This window comes from Cariama cristata, unplaced genomic scaffold (genome assembly GCF_000690535.1).
Source record: "Cariama cristata isolate BGI_N322 unplaced genomic scaffold, ASM69053v1 scaffold10822, whole genome shotgun sequence".
In the NCBI taxonomy this organism is placed as follows: Eukaryota; Metazoa; Chordata; class Aves; order Cariamiformes; family Cariamidae; genus Cariama; species Cariama cristata.
Window position 1 is genome coordinate 52,212 of NW_009604452.1, and position 19,350 is coordinate 71,561.

A 19,350-nucleotide genomic window follows, 5' to 3' on the forward strand; every position below is an offset into this window, starting at 1 on the left:
GGAACCTCCAAGAGGCCTTGCCATATGTTGAGGCTGGTTGTTTTCTCTTTGAATGTGCTTTGCTGAGCCCTCCTGATGATTTTTTTTTGGGGGGGGGGAGGGGGCGGGATTAACTTGAGACTGCTTGCAGCTTTTATTGGCAGACTCAGGATATTTAAGCAGGGAAAAATTTCTGCAGAGGTTTTGCAGACTAACTCCTGAGAAGGTATTTCGTGAGGATATAGCTGCAGTCTGTGTTCAGACAGCTACATACCATGTGCGTGTCTCCAGTTCTGCTCTGCTTTATTTCTCTTTAATATCTTCGGCTCTCACACTCAGCAGCATGAACACTGGAGGAGGCAGAGACGTAGGTGTGGGTAGCACGTTGGGTATTCGTATGGCCTGGGGCACCAGGCAGTCCTGATAGGGACAAGCTTCTTTTCAGACCTTTTACAGTAAATTCACCCCAGCAATGCTTTTCTGCTTATTCCTTCTCACTCTGCTTTGATTCAACAGTGGGTAGGAGGGGAGAGCATTTAAAGACCATGATCTTACATTTGTTTCATATTAGCCTACTTGCGGGATTGTGGTTTATATTAACTTATTGGTCCCCAGAGGAATGTTCTTCATCCCTCTTACCAAGAACCAACACTGAAAACAGAAGGGACCCATCCTCCAGAAAATGCCTTTACAAAGGAACCACTGTGAGGGACCCTGAACCTCTGCCAGGAACTGCAGAGCAGGACAAGGGTGTGAAAAGAGAAGTGAGAAAGATGCTGATCACAGAGCCTCAGATTACTTGCTAATCTATTTTAGCAACTTTTAAGATTTCCAGCTTTTATCCTTACCATTAACAGGATTTATGACTGCTTTTTCATACTGCCTGAAGGTGGAATAAATGGGGATGGGGTGGGAAGCCCAAGGGAGGCCATGCTGGAGCCGACCAATGCCCTTTATCCACCCTCCTGTCTCCTACAAGGACAGCAGTGGTGCTTACGGAGAAAGTGTGAGAAACATGAGAAACGCATATAGCTTCCATATATCCTACTGCAGCCAGGAGAGGCCCCAAACTGGAGGCTGAACCCAGGTCATCGTGTTCAGCACACCCCTATGGAGTCATCTTCCAGGAATTTACCTAATTGCCCTTTAACCTTTTATCCTTCCTAGCATCCTCTGGCGATAAATTTTGTGATCATAATTATGTGCTCTACTTCTGGACTATTCTAATTCCTGTACTGTGAGAAATACTCAATAATAATTGTCTACTGTGAGTGATATGGAGAATCCTGTTTTTTGAAAACCGTTACCATATTTTTTTGTCCAAGCTGAATAGTCTTCTATTGGAAAAACTGTTCTGTCCTCAAAATATTTTTGCATCCCTTCTCTAGAATTCTGCTACTTTTCAAGGAAAGATAACTGTGTGGCACATGTTTCAAGCTGCTGCCTGCGTTCCAGAGATCCAGTCAGTGCCATAACCATCCTGCCTGTTTGGTTCTCAGTGTCTTTATATCTACCAAGTCTTTCATTTTTTTATATCTTTTGAGCCTTAAGCTGACATTTTCAGAGTTCTTTCTTCACTGATATGTTGCATCCTGACTTGTGATATGTTGCATCCTAACTTGGAGCCACTGCTGTCTATATGAACGTAGAGATGAGGCTGGATGCAGATACACGTGTGACATAGCTTGGCCCAGGATAGGGGTGGCCAGGGCCGCTGTTGGTACCATCGGTACCCTGACATTTGACTACTTTTGTTGAAATTCTGTATTTTTTTCCTTTAGAAATCATTTGTGAATGCCATCTGGTCCTTAGCACTCTATTACTGCTAATTTTAACAATTTGTTTTCAAACCTCTTGTAATGAACACTTCACTATGAAACTGAAGATCTAGGTAGGAAGTGTCTATAAATTCCTCATTAGTAAGCATTGATTAAAATAACTTCCTCTTTTTCTGCAGTCTATTTCTCTTTCTTAGATTCAAATATTGTGCCTGGATCATTGGAGGTTTTCATTAGAAGCAGACATCCTACCAGGGGGTCAAAACATTTGGAAAAGACTTTGTTCATTCTTTCGCCCATAGGAACAGGAATGAGGATTTACACTGGGAGAGAATAGAACCAGAAAAAGACCACAGAGCAGACAACTCAGACGTGGTGAAGAAATGTTTCCTTTCATTTTGTGTCTTGACTAGAGAATTTTGTTTATAGACCATATAGGATATTAGGAAGAACTTCTTCACTGTTAGAGTCGTTAGGCATTGGAACAGGCTCCCCAGGGAGGTGGTGGACTCACCATCCCTGGAGGTGTTCAAAAAACATTTAGATGTGGCGCTTCGAGACAAGGTTTGGTGGGTTTAGCGGGCATGGTGACATCGGGTGTACGGTTGGATTTGATGATCTTTGAGGTCTCTTCCAACCATAATGATTCTATGATTCTATGATTCTACAACAGTTCAAATTTCCTTATAATGTGTGTGATGAGGAACTAGAGACAGATTTCTGCTGTGGTTTCTGCTGAGACTACTTGAAAGGTAGTCGTAGAGTTACAGGTGTTGGAGGTTTCAAACTTTGCATTTTTTTTAAAAATCTTTGTCTAGGTGAAGAACAAGTGTGCATCTCGGAGAGACGACGGGCCTTGGTGAGGATATTTTATGGCCCTGCTGGGTACTTCAGTCAGCCCAATTTGTTTTCCACACCAAATATGCAGTCAGTAAAAATAGCTGGCTTCTCAAGACCCTGCCCTCCCTCCTTCAAGGAGCTGTTTCTGGACTCTGGATTGTCATCCCCAGTTGCACAAAGCCAGATTCCTGGGCTAGAAACCACCCTTACTGAAGCCATCACGGCAATGTTCCCATCAAGGGAACTGGCTCAAGTGGCACTGCAATTCACTGCCAATCCAAAGCGTTTCCAAGAAAATCTCTTTGGAGGAAAGTTCTTGAAGAATTTGATCCAGTTTAACTTCACAGGGGCACTTGGCACTAATGGGAAATACAGCATTGGCCAATTTTTCCCACAGGAGGATATGGCAGAGAGGGATAATGGCCCAGGCCTTCTGCAATCAGCTGAGGCATTTTCACTGGAGGTATCAAAGGGGAGCTCCATTTTGAGTAAAACTCTTGTAGGCAGCTTTGGCCGCACTGTAACTCTACAGGACAATCAGAATATGATGAAATTCCTTTCCTCTGTTCTGGAACTACCAGAGTTCTTTACTTTTCTTCAACAAGTGATTTCTGTCCCCAAAAGCATTGCTGAAGATTTAGGTGAAGTGGTGAAACTAGCATTGGGATCTGAAGGCTGTGGTGAGGAGCCAAGGGACCTGTTTGTTCCAACATGCACCAAGGAGGGGAGATATGAGGAAGTTCAGTGCTATGCAGGAGAGTGCTGGTGTTTGGACACTTCAGGTAAGGAAGTTCCAGGCTCAAGATTTCAAGGCAAACGTCCAAGGTGTCCCACTGATTGTGAGAAGCAAAGGAGAAACCTGCAAAACTTGAAGCAAAGCCTGCCTGCGGGATCAGATCTTTTTATTCCCTCTTGTACCGAGGATGGAGACTTTCTGCCACTCCAGTGTTATGGGGCGAATTGCTTCTGCGTTGATTTGAATGGCAAGACTATTCCAGGAATAAGGGGAAAAGCTGGAAAGGCAATGCAATGTAAGTCCTAGGGATTGGGAATTTAAAGATGTTTCCTTATTGTGTTGGAATTTCATGATTCTTTCTTCATATCTGATTATATCTGGAAATGTGTGGATGATGTATACAAACAATTTTATCCCCTAACAGGAAAGCAAGTCAGCCCTACAGTTGCAGAGGAATAGTGGGAAATACAGTGTCTGTAAACATTGATATCCTAAGTCTTAAAGATGGTCCCCTCTTCTTTCAGTGCACAGGTTAGGCACACTCAAAACAGGAGCATGACGTCTTGCCTTGTTAATGAGCATGTCATTGGCGTATGTCTCTACCTAAGTGTGTAGCTAGTGTGTATAATGTCCATGATGCCCATGAGACCTTGAGCATCTGTGTAACTGAATGTGACCCATGCTGAGTGAAAAAGCTGTTTTACTTCCAGGACCAGGTCACCTGGGCATGGTCACTGGCTCATCCTTGTCCTGGGAAATGAAGACCTTCAGTGCCTTAAACCATGAACCTATTTTAATCTTTTAGCTCAAGAATATATCCTCAATTTGGTAGGATGTCACAGAAGTTCAAACATAGGAGAGGGATTCAAAGGCTAATAGGTTTCTCATAAAAGTCATGCAGTTGAGCCAGAAAAGTGAGTTGCAAATGACGTGTCAGACATCAGTTTGGCATTGCAACTAGCTTATAGATTATGAACTGCCTCTTCCTGCTCTTCTATTAATGATGTAATACAACGGAAGCAGGAGGCACATAGGCCGAGGATATTTGTCTTTCAAGTTTCTGTGAACTGAATATGGCACATCAACAGGGAGAACAGACCGAGAGAAGAGCCTGCTTCTCATTTTGGAAGGAGTAGCAGAGTAGAGTAACGAGCAGATGATAATGGTACATAGTGAAGGAGCTCCTTTGAACAGCTGTTTGCAGAAGTAATGGGGAATTTATCACAATGATCTGAATTGGTAGGGGATTTATGTCTAGCAACCCTTCTGTAGTGCAATCAAAAATAAACAAGTTCATAATTCTTTGATGCTGAAAAGGAGAAGAGGTCCTATGTTTTGCTAGGTTTGTAGGGCTGCTTGGTGGCAAATGGAAATTTTACTCTGGAGGTGGCAGAAAAGGCTTCCAAAACAAACTCACTCCAGCATTTTGAGGGATGGTATTTTTATATTCAGCTGCAATATTCAGTAGAGAATAGGAAGAGAGGACAACAGAATACGAAAATTCTGGTTAGGTCCAAAGGGAAATAAAATCAGTATTATCCTAGCATTCTGACGATTGCTTTTGCAGGGATTGGCTGAATAAAAAGTAACTGCTGGATTACCAAGTGTATCTGAAAACACCTAGTTGGTGTGAACCGATTCAGGAAGGTATTTAGTGGCATCAAGCAACTATCCCCCCAGTAAGAACTACAGGCACCTATTGTGCTCAAATATTTTTAAAAATCATATCCATATGCATCTTTCAGTGCTCAGATGCCTTTGGAAATCTTACCATGGTTCAGTATTGGAGCTTAAAAGCACTAGCTCCCTTAGTAACAGGCCAAAAATGTTGTTGTTAGTATTGGGATAAGTGACCAAGTTTAGTAACGGTGTTTATGGTACTAGGGGAGTAGGGGATATTGTGTATCTTCAGTGCATTCGTAAGCCGTGCTATGCATGTTTTTCTTTTCCCCAGGCCCAAGTGCTTGCCAAGTAACAGCTGGTGAAGAGTTTCTAAAGGCTGTGAAACTCCTGTTGTCAGACCCAAGTGCTCTGTCTCAGCTCTCCACCGTTTACCTCCCGCAGTGTGATACTGACGGTGCCTGGAAGCAGGTACAGTGCAGCGGCCCTCCTGAACAAGCCTTTGACTGGTACGAAAGGTGGATTGCAGAGAACAATGAAGGCCAAACCCTACCCATTGCTAATCTATTGAGCATCATAACTGGATATAAAGAGGCATCTTCCAAAGGCTTTTCAGCTTTTGTTGAAGCTTTGTATGAGGCTGGGCACCAGAATGTCTTCCCAGCATTTACCACGTATTCCTCCTTCACTGATCTCCCACCTGAAGTGCTAGAAGGAAACTTGACCTATGCATCTGAGAACATTTTACTGGACCCATATATATTCTGGCAGCTTCTGAATGAGCAGCTGACCTATTACCCAGGACCCTATACTGATTTCAGTGCCCCATTAAGCCACTTTGAACTTCGTGATTGTTGGTGTGTTAATAGCAAAGGAGAAGAGCTGCAAGGAACAAAGGCAGAAGTGAACCAGGTCCCAGAATGTAAGTCACAGAATTTCTGGCACATAAGTAGCAGTGTTTCTGGTTTTTGCTTTTATGCCACAAGAGTGAAGTCTTTTCAATTGCTGTGAGGTAAGAGACAATGACTTGTCGGAAAGATCAAAAAGTCTTTTCAATTGCTGTGAAGTAAGAGACAATGACTTGTCGGAAAGATCATCAATGCTGCCATTGTCATTGGCCACCAGAGGTGGGATAACTCATTTTTGGTAAATAAGTGGTCTCTACTACCATTGTCACTGACCACCAGAGGTGGGGTAACTCATTTTTGGTAAATAAGTGGTCTCTCAGCTTTGGGAGTAAGGAGGAATAAAGTTCCATATTGAGTTTGTGTAGATTTTCTAATTTGGAATTTGGACATACAATGTTTTTGCAGAAGATACTTAGCCAGACGGCAAAGGACACTGTGAAGTTAGAAGCAGTGTGTGAAGAGTTGTATGGAAAATTCAGGATTACACTGTGATATAAATGACTTTCAAGAATGCCTTAAAATGAGACAAGAGGAATTTTCTTTACTGTTTCTTACTGCACAGTCAAGAGTAACAGAAATCTCCTAGAAGTCACTAGGAGAAGAGTGAGGCCAGCAATGAAGTTTGGCAAGCCCTCTGTCTAGACACGTCCACCAAGGCTGTTAGACCCTCTTTGGGGTTACTTCAGCAGATGACTTATATTATAAATGTAAGTCACTAAAACCATTCTCATCACATAGTAGTTTTCCAGCGGGGAGGAAGAGACAGGACAATGAATGGCAAACTTCCTCCAAATGGGCAAGGGGTGCTGGAGATGCCAGTGCTGCAGGCAAATGGGGAATAAAGGGGACGAAGCAGATTAGCAGAGAGTTATTCTAGCGGAGAAGCTTTCAATGAGCTGGTTCGATGTGTTGAACTGCCATGCCTGAGTCAGTAGATGTATGGAGAGGACGGCCCAATTGTCAGCTGCCAGTCTGGACCCAAGGGATATACCTTCATTTTCCTTTCTCGCTCTCTCTTCTGATTATCCATCTTTTTTATGACAGCAACTGGTGGACAGCTCTGTAGAGACCTATTAACTCCTTTTGTAACCAATGAAGAGGAGGTAACTTAAAATCGTCAAGGCTTTGGCCCAAGACTTGGAGAAAGTTTGGGTGATTCCTGGTACTCTTGGACTCTTGCTGTTATATAGCTAAGCATTGACAAGTCTTGTTTGTTTGCTTGTTTCATTACGCAATTCAAAACCGAGCGAGTGCAGAAGGAAACAGAAGATGCTAATTAAAAGACCAGCTAGTTTTCACATACAAATCTGTACTGGATTTGGATGAAAAGCATTGATATACCCTCTGGTTCTACAGGTCCCGGTATATGTGAAACTGTTAAGCAGGAAGCCATGAAATTTATGGAGGAGGCAGAGCAGCTCATCCTTGCATCAAATCGTTCCCACTTCGCTTTTGGAGAGAGCTTCTTGATGGCAAAGGGAATTCAGCTCTCGGACAATGACCTCCTACGTTCTGCTCAGCCCTACGAGTCAGAGGTGGTGGTCTCCGAAAAGCTGTTATCAGGCAGTGACTATGCTCTCCAGCTGGCTGCATGGTCAGGTAGCTGAAAGACAGATGAGAGCTTAATTAAATGGATTAATGCCCAGAATCTGTGCAAGAGTACTCTATGTCAAATTCAACTTTGAAAAACAGGTGCAACTCAGCAGGTATAATTAATAAGTGTAATTAACCTGCCAACCCAAGGGCTGATTTCAGTTCTTTTATGTGTATGACACGATGCATGTATAAGATCTGGACAGTTACCAGCCTTTATGTACTTGCAGCGTTTGTTAATTTGCCTTCTAAAGTACAGGGAACATTCAGGTGTTGGAAAATGTGCATTCAAAATATCTTGTACTGGCCACTGAGAACTTTCTTCTACTTACCTTTTACAGTCTTGCATTTCTACTGGCGGAGTCACTTTACTTCAAAACTTTCTGCTGGGGAAGCAATGCAGCTGGGATTTCTCCCTTACATCCCACAATGTGATGGCCTGGGAAACTGGGAGCCAACTCAGTGCTATGAGAGCACAGGTGAGTGATTGCTAGCAGCGTACTTTGGGCTGTCTGAACAAAGAAAAGCTAAGCGGAATTCTAACAAAAATTCAGAAAACCTGTATTCTTGTAGCCAAACTGGAGAGAGGTGAAGTGGTCTACAGGATGGGTGGAAAATTGACTGGAGTGAGGGACTCAAGTGGCAGATCCATGGGGCTCAAAAATCAGTCGATTTTCAGTTTTTTCCTGCTAGTTGTGTTCCCCGGAGGTCAGTTCAGAGGCTAGTATTGCTTAATGCCTTCATTAATGACAAGGACGATGAGATGGAGTGCACTCTCAGCAAGTTTGTGGGTGATACCAAACTGCTGGGAGAAGAAGATATGCTGCAGGATAGGGCTGCAATGGAAGAGTCTCACTAGAGCTGCTAAATTTCCATTCTCACCACTGCTCTTAGGTGTGGTCTACTTATCTCTGGATAGCAGAATTAACTGTGACTTAGATTTATGGACTACTTTCTATAGCACTACTGAGGATTAAAATCCTCCCAGTATGCAACAAAGCTTACTGCATTACAACATCTAAAATAAAGCTGCTTTTCTTCCCTGGCCAGGTCATTGCTGGTGTGTGGATGAGAGAGGACGTTATGTCATGGATTCCTTGGTCTCACGCTCAGCAGAACTTCCCAAATGTCAGTTGGTTTTTCTTCCTAAATGTTTGTCTTTACCTGTTCTTACAAATTTTAATATTTATTGAAAATTCTGGTATGATACGCATGAAGCAAGACTTGTTTCTAAACATAGAAAGAAAAAAAGGAATTTTGTGCTTGTTTTGCTAGTTCATGTAATTTCACTATGTGTGATTTTGGCCTGCATGATTTGAGAATGGACCCTCTACTGTTGGTGGCCCTGCTTGATCAGGGAGATTGGACCAGATGTCCAACCAGATGTCTCCAGAGGTCCCTTCCATCCTCAACCATCCTGTGATTCTGTGGTTATCAAACACTGGTCAGGAATTCCCTGCCTGAGGCTGTAGCAGAGCCAAATGGAGATATTCAAAGGAGCTGAGGTTGTATCCCTTTAGCTTAGATTTGAGAACTTGATTTTATTTTAACATGCATATATGTTTTCCCTCTTACAGGCCAGACATCATGTCAGCGATCTCGAACTAATGCCTTAATTTCCAGCTGGAGACAGAAAAAAAAAACTGGATGCCTCTACTGCTGATCTATTCATCCCCCACTGCCTTGAGGTGGTTTAACATGACTGAGGGAGGAAGAAACAAAATATCCACAGTTTTGCTTACAGCATGCCCAAGACCCATATAGTTTGAGTCTATGCTCCTTAAGCATCGCATGTGCATTCCTGTTAGCCTGAAAGAAAAGGATAAGACAAAACTAACAGCGGGCATTGCCCTGCATAAGGCAGAATTTAAATAGTTTTGAGATGAAGACTGAGAATAGGAAGCTTTGTCCCTGCCTACACTTCCCTCCTACAGAGTGGTTTTGCCTGGTCCTTTTGCAGGGTTATGCTTAAAAGGCACAACTTAGTTGACTGACATTTGGAGGGCTCTTTCTTCCTGACCTGTGAGAGAATGTCACGATGAGAGGGAGTTGGATGCAGGTATCCCAAAGTAGAGGCCATGATGCTCTCAAAATATGGCAGTGAGCAGGATAAAGCCCTGAGATGGGCAAGGAACAGACGTTTTAAACCAAGATTATACCAGAACTTCATCTCAATGGGCTTTCAGTCTGCACACTATTTCTCTCAGGGCCTGATCTGTGTATTAAGTTAGGTAGACTGTATTTTAATATTTTGTGTTTCTTTTCAACTTGTTGCATTAATGGACAAATGTAAATATAATCAAATATTTTAACTGACCTGTGGGGTATGGGTTGTGGTGTATCTGTATTAATATACATTGCTTTGCAATGACATGTAATTGATTCTTTGTAGACAGGAGAATACGCTGTGCTACAGAGATCTGACACAGATATTTGGTGTGTAGATCCTGTGTCAGGAGAAGTATTTCAGCGTGGCAGGAAAGATTTGGATGGCAATCCTGAGTGTAAGTAATGCTTTACCCACAGCCCGTGATGCTAGCGGCAATGCCTCATGCTTTGCAGCGTATGTACTTTCCTTTTCAGAATGATGCCTTGTGAAACACAGGGGGCTTATGGTTTAATTCCTCAGTGATAAGGTACATATAAGCACATCAACGTTGAAAGAGTATCTGAAAATAGGTATCTTTTGCTTTCATAACACCAGAAATAGACTGGTCTAGGTAAACTGATGAACAGGTTTCAATGCATTTTTTTTACCTTCCATAGAAAATTCTATGGGCTCATGGATGAGTTTTCTAAGGCAGTGGATCCTGAACTGTGCGAACTGGGTCATGTGCAGTCAGTGAGTCAATTTTACATGGTCCACAACTGCTCCATGGAATGCAATTAGTTCTATAATACCTTTTTGTTGTCTTCAAATATAGACAGAGAACTGTTGAAGTTTCATAGGAGATGGTTGATCCAAAAAGTTAAAGAATCCCTGCTCTCAGGAATTGAGATGCCCTGTTGGACAATAAATATTCCATGGTTGGGGTTTTTTCCAGTTCTAAAGGTATAAAACTGGGATATTTTTACTATTTTAAAAGGTAAATGATCATATTATTACATTTAAAATTACCTTGATCAAAAATTCTTACAAAAAAGATTAATTTGATTTAAAAAAAGATTTTAAATTTCAGCATCTAAATGATACACTATCAAATTTATGGAAAAAAAAGATGTAAATACAAAATAAATATCTGTAATTTTTCAACTATTTTATTGATGCAAACCCATATAAATTGCACTTCAATCTTTAGAAAAAATGTGGGTTTTTTCTAGTGGAAGTGAAATTCCCTGGTTTTATAATGATTCAAATGATTTATAGTTTCAAGATCTCTTAACTTTCTTCCTTCTAATAAAACTGAACGCAGGCTGGAAGCACTGCTGCTAAAGTCTTTAGGACAGTTTGTTGTTTTCTGTTCTGTATCTTGCAATGAATTTCTGTCTTTAAAGGTCCTAGTTTCTGTAATATGCTGAAGTCTAAAACTGGTTTACGAGAAGCTGGCAAAGGCTACATCCCCCAATGTGAAGGGGACAACAGGACTTTCTTGCCCGTGCAGTGCAGCCAGGATCAGGAGAGCTGCTGGTGCGTCTTTGACAATGGAGAAGAGGTGCCAGGAACACGAGTAAGCGGAGGAAGACCTGCATGTGCAAGTGAGTTCCTGCTTGAGTCACATTGCTGCTGGTCAAATCCAGGTCTGGAACTTGACCCAGATCCTAACTTTTCCCAGTATTTATTTGTATTTAATCTTCTTTGTTCAGAACTTTATAGAGACTTTTGCTCAACCAGTATGCTTATCCTTGTGTTATAGCAGATTTCAAACCTACCTGGGCATGATGTCAAGGTTTCTTCAAGTGCTTCGTCAGAGAGAAAGGAGAAGGGAATGGATCTTTGACTTTTCCTATTCACAAAATTGGTTAAATCAAAGCAGTTGACCTATAAAACTTAGCTAAAAAGTCAGTCTGAACAGTTTGCTGCAAACTTGAACCTCTTCCAGTCTGAATTGGCTCTGGGATCAAAACCCATTCACCTGACTAAAATAAAATTTGAAAAATGTATGGTTCTGCCGTTCCTACTTTTGGCTTGTGACGAGAGTTGTGAAAAGGATGTGCCAAAACACTACATATTCGCAGAGTGTTTTCTGCATGACCAGAGCTGTGAAGCACTGGAATTCACTCATGGTTTCCAGTGAGATGTCCAAATGGGAGACATTTGGATAAATTTAATTTGCAATGGCCTTTATACATCTTCCCATCACTGAAGTGAAGCAAAACAAATTAAACTTTCTACAAGGCTGTGCTCCAAAGTGTAATGATTAGTGGAAACTAGAGATGTAAAAAGAAACCTTTCAACTAGTGCCTGCAGGACACTACTGTTTCCATAGTTCTTTTGTGTTTTGTTTTTTTTTTTTAAAAGACAGCTGTTGGTACATTTAGGAAAACGAGACCACATGATAAGAAATTGCTTCAGTTTCCTTTTGAGGTTCTGCTCTATAAAGAGCAGCACATGCTCACCAACCAAATACCTGATTGTGTCAGCCCAACCGGCTGTAAAGTGTTTTAATCAATTAGACAGCTACTCAGCCAACTTGGAAACCACCACCACCATTGTTTTCTTTGAGCTCTCTTGTACTGATAGAGAGCCATGCAGATGGGATTTTATAAGAAGACACAAGGAGACCTCAATGTATCTGCCCCATACATTGTGGTGCTGTGCAGAGATGCCCAACCGAGCTGTGAAGAGATGAGCTCCAGAGCTAGGATGGTGTAGCCGTGTGAGCGTAGCAGTCCAGTTGAGGTTTCTAGCTCTTCAGAGCAGCAGAGCTGATCAGTCTAACAAGTACAGTTCTGCTGCCATCCTGCTCTCAAGTGATGGGCTGGTATCTCTGTGGGACAGGGTGCTGTGGGATGCTCAGGGTGATACCCGGCACTTGGCAGTACGGATTGACATTCTCATAGACTGAAGGTGAACAGGGAAAAGTGGAAACATTTCTAGTAGGCCAGAGAAAAGTCGGAACTAGTTGTAAATGTTAAGTCTTTGATATCTCCTTCTCTCCATGAAAGCTCATTTTCTAGATTTCCCCCTAAATTCGAAGGGATTTATGGAATATGTTCAAAGGAGGGTGTAGGTGTACCCTGAGATATGTCGTTAAGAAGATTTTACATTTTGAGTACACATCCGATGTTTCTTGGGATCCTGTAATGCTGTGCTTTTCCTAGAGGAAACAGTGACTGAATGATTAATAATCTTTCTTTTTAAAAGGCTGAGCTGAGAGAGAAAGCTGTTTTGAAAATATAGTGGAAACCTGGCTTTCCAGAAAGCTATTTGTTGTTTTCCTCGTAGAAATATCATTGAAATAATCCTTAATGATTTTCCTGGATTTTCAAATATCAGCAGAACTTTTTCATGCTAAATAACTTAGTTATTGTGTAAGAATAAGGAAGCAAAAGTTATTTTTCCCCTCAGTCTATCCAGCCTTATACCTCTAGTCCTGGGAACTGCTACTAATTGTTCAGGAAAAAGAGAAAGGAGTACTATCTCACTATCTTGGAGATCTTGTCTATCAGCAAAAGAAGCTGTTGTGGTGGGAAAATATGGTAAACTTCTTCTCCAACATCAGAACAGACAGCTGTAAACAGCAAGTAATAACTTCACAGTGTCCAGTGCATGCAATGAGGTTTTCATTAGCTTAATCATTTCCATCAGAGGTAGAATTCAACTTTTTCTAGTTGACATGCGCCACAGAGATGATGCCAAGTATCCTAGCAGTCCTCACACGCATCTCCCATACTCATGCCCACTTTCCACAGCTCTGAGTAGAGATAGAGGAGAGAAAGCCTTCCAGAGAAGCTCCTGGAGACAGTAATTTTCCTGTGTAAATCTTTAGAAACACCATGAGAGAAGTGTCAATATTCAATTGGATTCTGATTCACTCCTACAGGGCCGAGAAATTGGGGCAGAAATAGAAGAATAACAAAATGGTGCATGCTTAATAAAGATAGTAAAGGAGATGACATCTGTAGAGGGATATATAAGCAAATTACTGATTGTAAACTGAAATCTGTGAACCACACCAGGAAACCATCCATCCCTTATGTTTGGGGGGCTGGTTATTTCCCTAGCTGACACACCAACTCTCCTTGGAGCAGACAGTAAAAGACTGGAGCAGCATACAGCTGAGATTGGATTTGTCTTGCTGGGTATAGAAATGTATTAGAGCAATAAAGAGACCACAGACTGATTTTTATATACTTTGTATAAAGAGATATTGATGTAATTTACACATAATGGTGGATGTAGGTTACATTGGTTGGAATAAGTATTACTATCTCTCTTACAGTGGTATCTTTTGGTCCTGAGATCTCGGGAGGTTTATTAAAAGCTTGTTAAACAAGGTTGCCAGGTTTCTACCTTTACTGAAAAAGAGACTGGATTCAGAGTCAAAGAGTGAAGAGAAAGAATGTAGTGGCCCCACTTTCAGAGTTATTGCAGAAAAGATGTTGTAAAGGAGATTTGGAAAAAAAATGCATTTGGCAGTTCAGAGGGACAGATATGAAAGCCTTTTATTTTGGCATTGAAATGCTCAGGTTTGGAAAATAAGGATGTACTGTGCACACTGGATCCCAGATTCATCCTGTAATGTTTTAAGCTTTAACTGAAGTGGCTGCTAAGTTAAGGAATTAAACTTCCTAGCTCTGTCAGAAGGGGAGAGAGAGACTGCTTAGACCTGAACCATGAGCAATGTTTGCCTTCCTCCAGTGACTAGGGAGGCTGGGACTGATCTGAGCATTCCTATTTGGAAAAAGATCTATATATACACCAAGCAAGTGAATTGTAGGAAATGAGAACATTTTCTAAATGAGGAAGTTGTTTTTTCTTCCTATGTTTTGTAACTCTAGAACTCAGAAGTGTTTAATTATTAATAGATATATTAAGTAATTAGGTTGGGATTTGGCTAATATTGAGTGAAGCAGTTGGTTTGTACCGATTAGTAGAAATTAATTATCGTTGTAGTTAGCCTGCTATTAGTCTGTTACAATGGGCTAGCAGGGTTGAAATGACTGTATTGATGCAGTTTGTTGATAGGGTAAACTTTGTGCTCCAAATCCAAAGTTGTATACTACTGTTAAGGACCTGCCGTGTCACCAGAAACATCCTGGTGCTGTTGAAGACATCATAGTCATAAGCTCCTGATCTTAAAGTTTTCAAACTACACTCGAAAGGGAACTGAGATTATTTTTTTCTTGGCCCTGCCTATTTCCACTGGATATCTTTTGTAAAGGTTTGTTCTGCTGATGGTTAGAAACCTCCTTCTCATTTCCTGCTTAAATTTATTCGTGACTGTTTTAAACTTAGCTGTTCTTAGAAACCATGCACGTAGCTTTCTTGTCCCAATGCATTACTCTCCCCAATCAGTATGTGTCTTTTCATCAACTTTACTAAACTGAGCCATGCTGACATCAAAACAGATCCAAGTTAAGATGAGTGGGAAATGCACAGGGTGCTGTCTAGGTTTTCTCTGTTGATACGAGGGTTTTGTAGGCATTTTACTGGAAGTGCTTCATAGTTGGCTGCTAATATATCCCCTTTCTCATGTGCCTAAAGGTCCGCAGTGTGCTCTGCCGTTCGATGCATCATCTGTTCTCAATGGAGCTGTATTTTGTGAAAACATTTCTGGGCAAGCTTCAGGCATTCAGCAGTGCTGGCTGGCGTGTCGCCAGGGCTTCCACAGTGCCTCTTCCACCACGTCGTTTCAGTGTGATGTGCAACAGCATCGATGGGTCTCGGCTGCCCCGCTCTACCAGGCCTGCCAGAGTATGTCTGAACTGCCGTGGGTTGGGAAGGGCACAGAGCAATGTGAATAGATGTACAAACATCCACTTTCATCACAAAGCTACTGTGTGAATGACAATAATAAGACACAACAGTTACATGGGAGTTGCTAATTTAAGGTGCAGTAGATTGGTACTGTCTTCTGCCATCTTCATCTCTGTCTCTTGACTGGCTTCTATGCCAGAAAAAGTCCTGCTTTTCTGTAATAATATAGCTATAAATAGTTATTCAATCTATATGCAGATTTTTCTTTGTTAGTTAAAAGATGCTGGCACCATGAAGTGATTCTAATGGAACCACTTAGTCATGGAAGAACAGATGAGCGCCAGATGTTTGAATTTGGCAGAATTTGACTGTTTATTTGCATAATCAAGTCACTGTTACTTCTGCATCTTTTTGCAGCGGTCTGTTCTTTAGGATTATTGTTGTCTTTGTTGGCTGACTTGTGGTATTTTTCAAACCATTTTTCTTTCCAGAAAAAAGTGGCACTATAAATCTTGAAAGAGTTGATTGTCTGTTCAGAGCTCATGTAATTGGATATTAATGTTGACCTTTTCAATTATTTCAAACAGAGATACATTCTGATCAAAACGGCAATTTGTACCCATGCTGAACTTTAAGAAATGCAAATCTTGATGTGAAGTTTGCAGCTACTCTTCATCTCCAGAATGGGTTAAACCTATTCTGGAAACCCCTCTATCGACACATTTCCAGTTGTACACAAGGTCTTCTGTTCCAAACGTAAATGTTTTTAAACTTTAAATTTCAGACTGAGGCTTTTGTCTGTCTGTAATCATGTTTGCTAGGTTTTTGTAGCAAGTTATGAAGTAACTTTCATGTTTGCCTGATGGCAGTTAAAAAACTGTTTGTAAGAACAGAGGGAAGTGTGTGGCAACCAGATACAAGCTGCTGTTTAATGCAAGCTAAGAACCTCCCCCAGTAATTTGTGTTTGACATAGAATGTGGTTCTATGGAGAGAGAAAAAATGCCCAACATGTCAGAAGGTGATTGAATAAACTTCATGATAATGGAGAACTCACCACCACACTTAGTAATTTGTTCCAATGGATAATTACCCACACTCTTAAAAATCTTATTTCCTGTTCTTTATGTGTACGCTTAGAGATTGTGGTTAAGTCAGCTCTTAAGCACTCTCTGATAAACAAAACAGATAGAGGGCTTTGTGCCTTGCGGGAAAAAGCAGGCTTTCGTGTCCTCTGCTCTCTCCCACCGTTCTTCTTGGAAGATCTCCAGGCTTTCCCATGCTTGCTCATTTTGGGGTGAGGGCCAGGGAGTTGTGCTCCAGCAGTGACACTGGTATGTGATGCAGCGAGGGTCTGTAGAAGAGGTGAATGAGGGACAGCTCTGCCACTTGTCCAGGCTGGTGGGGTAAGATCCAGTTCCATTTGGAGGCGGCATGATGGCATGACCACTGAGCTGAATCTGACATAACAAACCCTCCATGAAACCTGGGATCAGTGTAACTCCAGTGGAGACCAGAAATTTACATGTTTTTTTTCTGGCTAAGAACTGACTAAATAGATTTTCATTTTGGGACTGATAAGCTCACAGATTTCTCATCAATTTGTGTGATTTGTGTCATTTTGGTTTGCTATCAAAAGACTGGAAGGCCCTTGTAGATGTCCACGTCAATGTCATTGACATCAAATCAAATTCATTCTGTCCTAAAACTTGATTCTCATTTAGTTTGACAAGCTAGGTTTCTGAAATCCCACTTGAATTAGTATTAATTGCTTTAACCATTTAATTCCTTTTTTAATAGAAATCTTTTCATGATTGTGTCTAAGAGAAGTGGAGATCGACAGGTTACTAATTCCTGTCTTTCTATTTCTTTTCTAAGTATTGGTATAACGTCAGATTTCATCCAGCTCTCTAGAAATTCCTATCTGCTAAGTCTTATAAAAAAATCATCATTAATGATCCAGATTGTTCCTTATCCTTCTGTAAGTTAGTGCTCCAGTGTAAAATATCTCTTTATCATTACAGAACTGTATCACCTGGCTTTTTCCCTAATGCACAACATATATATTTATCAAGCATGTCTCTTGCTGCTTATTATTTACTATTGACAGCTCTACTGCTTTCACTTAGAAATGGGGAGATACTATTGATGCAAGATCAAAATGCCAAATCAGTGTTGTCTTTTCTCCAAGTAACTTTAAAAGTCAGTTTCTACATTAGTGAGGCTACTAAATGCCCTTTCTACTTTAATTTTTAGAGCTCCAGTTGTTTCAGACAGTTCAAGCTCAAACACACTTTCAACTACTACTGCCTCCTGAGAAGACTTGTAGTTCTGACTACTCTGGATTACTCCAGGCATTCCAAATATTTATTTTAGATGAGTTGAAGGCTCGTGGTTTGTGTCACCTCCAGGTAATTTCAATTCCTTATTCTCTGTTGTTGGTGGGGTTTTTTTTGTTAGTTTGTTTGGATTTTTTTGTATTAAAAAAAAAAAGTGAGACACAAAGTAGAAGCCTGTTTGAGAGAGGTGGAAGAGCAGAACATGTCATGAAATCTGTCAGGATTGGCAGCACTCTCATATGGATGACTGGGCAAATAGGATGTTTAGTCTCACTGACCCCACATTGGCAGATCAGCTTAATTGTAGCCATAGAAGTCATATCACATCAGTCCAATATTTATTAAAAATATGTTTTGATGGAAGAGATCATTTTGACTGTTCTTACAGTGAGTAAATGACCTGCTGAAACTATCTTTTCCTACTTCTGTTTTTACAGGACTTTTTGAAAATGTTGCTTTTGAGCATAGCACAGTGCAAATGAATAGGGAAAGGCAATAACTAGAAGGTTCTCAGGTTGGCTAACTGTAGTTTCATTTAATTTTGAATTTGAGGTAAATGCATTTGGAAATACTGGCTCAGTTTCTGTCTGTGATGATTCCACTGTCTTTGTCGAATGCCTGAGTGCGGACCGCCTGGGGGTGAATGTCACATGGAGGACTCAGCTGGAAAACATCCCGGCAACTTCTCTCCCTGATTTACATGATATTGGTAAGGTTTTTTTTCCCTTTGATATTTCTGTGAATTAAACCTGCTTTGCTTTTAATTGTTTTGCTTCCCTGTGTCTGCTCTTAGAAGGCACTAACAAGGTATTATAACACTGGAGTTGTGTTTTTGAACTTTTGGTGTTGATATATTTCTCTTTTCAGGCTGTGACTGCACAGTGCTATAATTGAATGTTTCTTTCACATAGGTCTGCCTCTCCCAGCTTCCTTAACTGAGATTGAAAATTACTTTATTGGGCATGAGCTGAACTGCCCCAGAGGTTAATTTCCATTGGGCAGATCCTCAGTGGTGGAAAAGATATTATTCATTATTGGGTTGAACTCAGAGAAACACAATTCACACGTTGCCAAAAATATAACTGATTTCTTCCAAGGTTTTTTGTTTTCTTTTTCTTCTTTTTTTATTTATTACATTACCTTTAACACTAAAGAATGACCCTTACCTCAGACATCCTAGAGCAGTTATGCAGAGATCACTGACTGGCAGATCTTTGCTGTGGTTTCAAGCAAGTTAAGGTTGATGTAGGGAACTTCTTTCAATGCAGTCAGTGTTTCCCTTCAAAATAAAATACGTAAAAGATACATCCCAAGTTCAAATGCCCTCTATGCAACCTTTTCTCCTGTTTTACTGCTTTGCAATGGTGTTCCCAGCACTAAATATAAAGAGTTCTGCCTGCACATATCCTTCCCTCTAACTTTGGGACTTGCAGATGTGTGCTTTACAGCAGTTTTTGCCTGATCAGAAACGAATTCAAAAGCCTTCAGGATGCAGACAGAAGCTGTAGTGGTCATGTGGTTCCTGACTTTACAGTCTGTTTGTGTTTACATCCTCTCAGTTGCTCCAGATTATAAGGGGAACATTGATTATTCAAGCAGTTTGCAGGAGGTGGATCAAAGACAATTTCTGGAAAAACATTTGCAAAGTGTTGTTGGTTATGTAGTGATCTCCAGTTAGTTCCTTGCGAGCTAAGTATC

The 19,350-nt window shown here is 41.0% G+C and overlaps 1 protein-coding gene across 1 annotated transcript in view; it reads left to right on the forward strand.

The window, feature by feature from the left end:
• Positions 1-19,350, forward strand: part of TG (thyroglobulin) — a gene marked incomplete at its 3' end in the record, with an annotated part of 53,155 nt that overhangs the window by 12,245 nt on the left and 21,560 nt on the right. The window contains exons 9-20 of the mRNA XM_009695629.1: positions 2,576-3,628; positions 5,288-5,875; positions 7,218-7,460; positions 7,796-7,933; positions 8,505-8,582; positions 9,032-9,081; positions 9,122-9,142; positions 9,847-9,958; positions 10,950-11,150; positions 15,103-15,312; positions 17,570-17,724; positions 18,205-18,361. Of these exons, the coding sequence (XP_009693931.1) occupies positions 2,576-3,628; positions 5,288-5,875; positions 7,218-7,460; positions 7,796-7,933; positions 8,505-8,582; positions 9,032-9,081; positions 9,122-9,142; positions 9,847-9,958; positions 10,950-11,150; positions 15,103-15,312; positions 17,570-17,724; positions 18,205-18,361 (3,006 nt within the window). The remainder of the gene's footprint in view (positions 1-2,575; positions 3,629-5,287; positions 5,876-7,217; positions 7,461-7,795; positions 7,934-8,504; positions 8,583-9,031; positions 9,082-9,121; positions 9,143-9,846; positions 9,959-10,949; positions 11,151-15,102; positions 15,313-17,569; positions 17,725-18,204; positions 18,362-19,350) is intronic.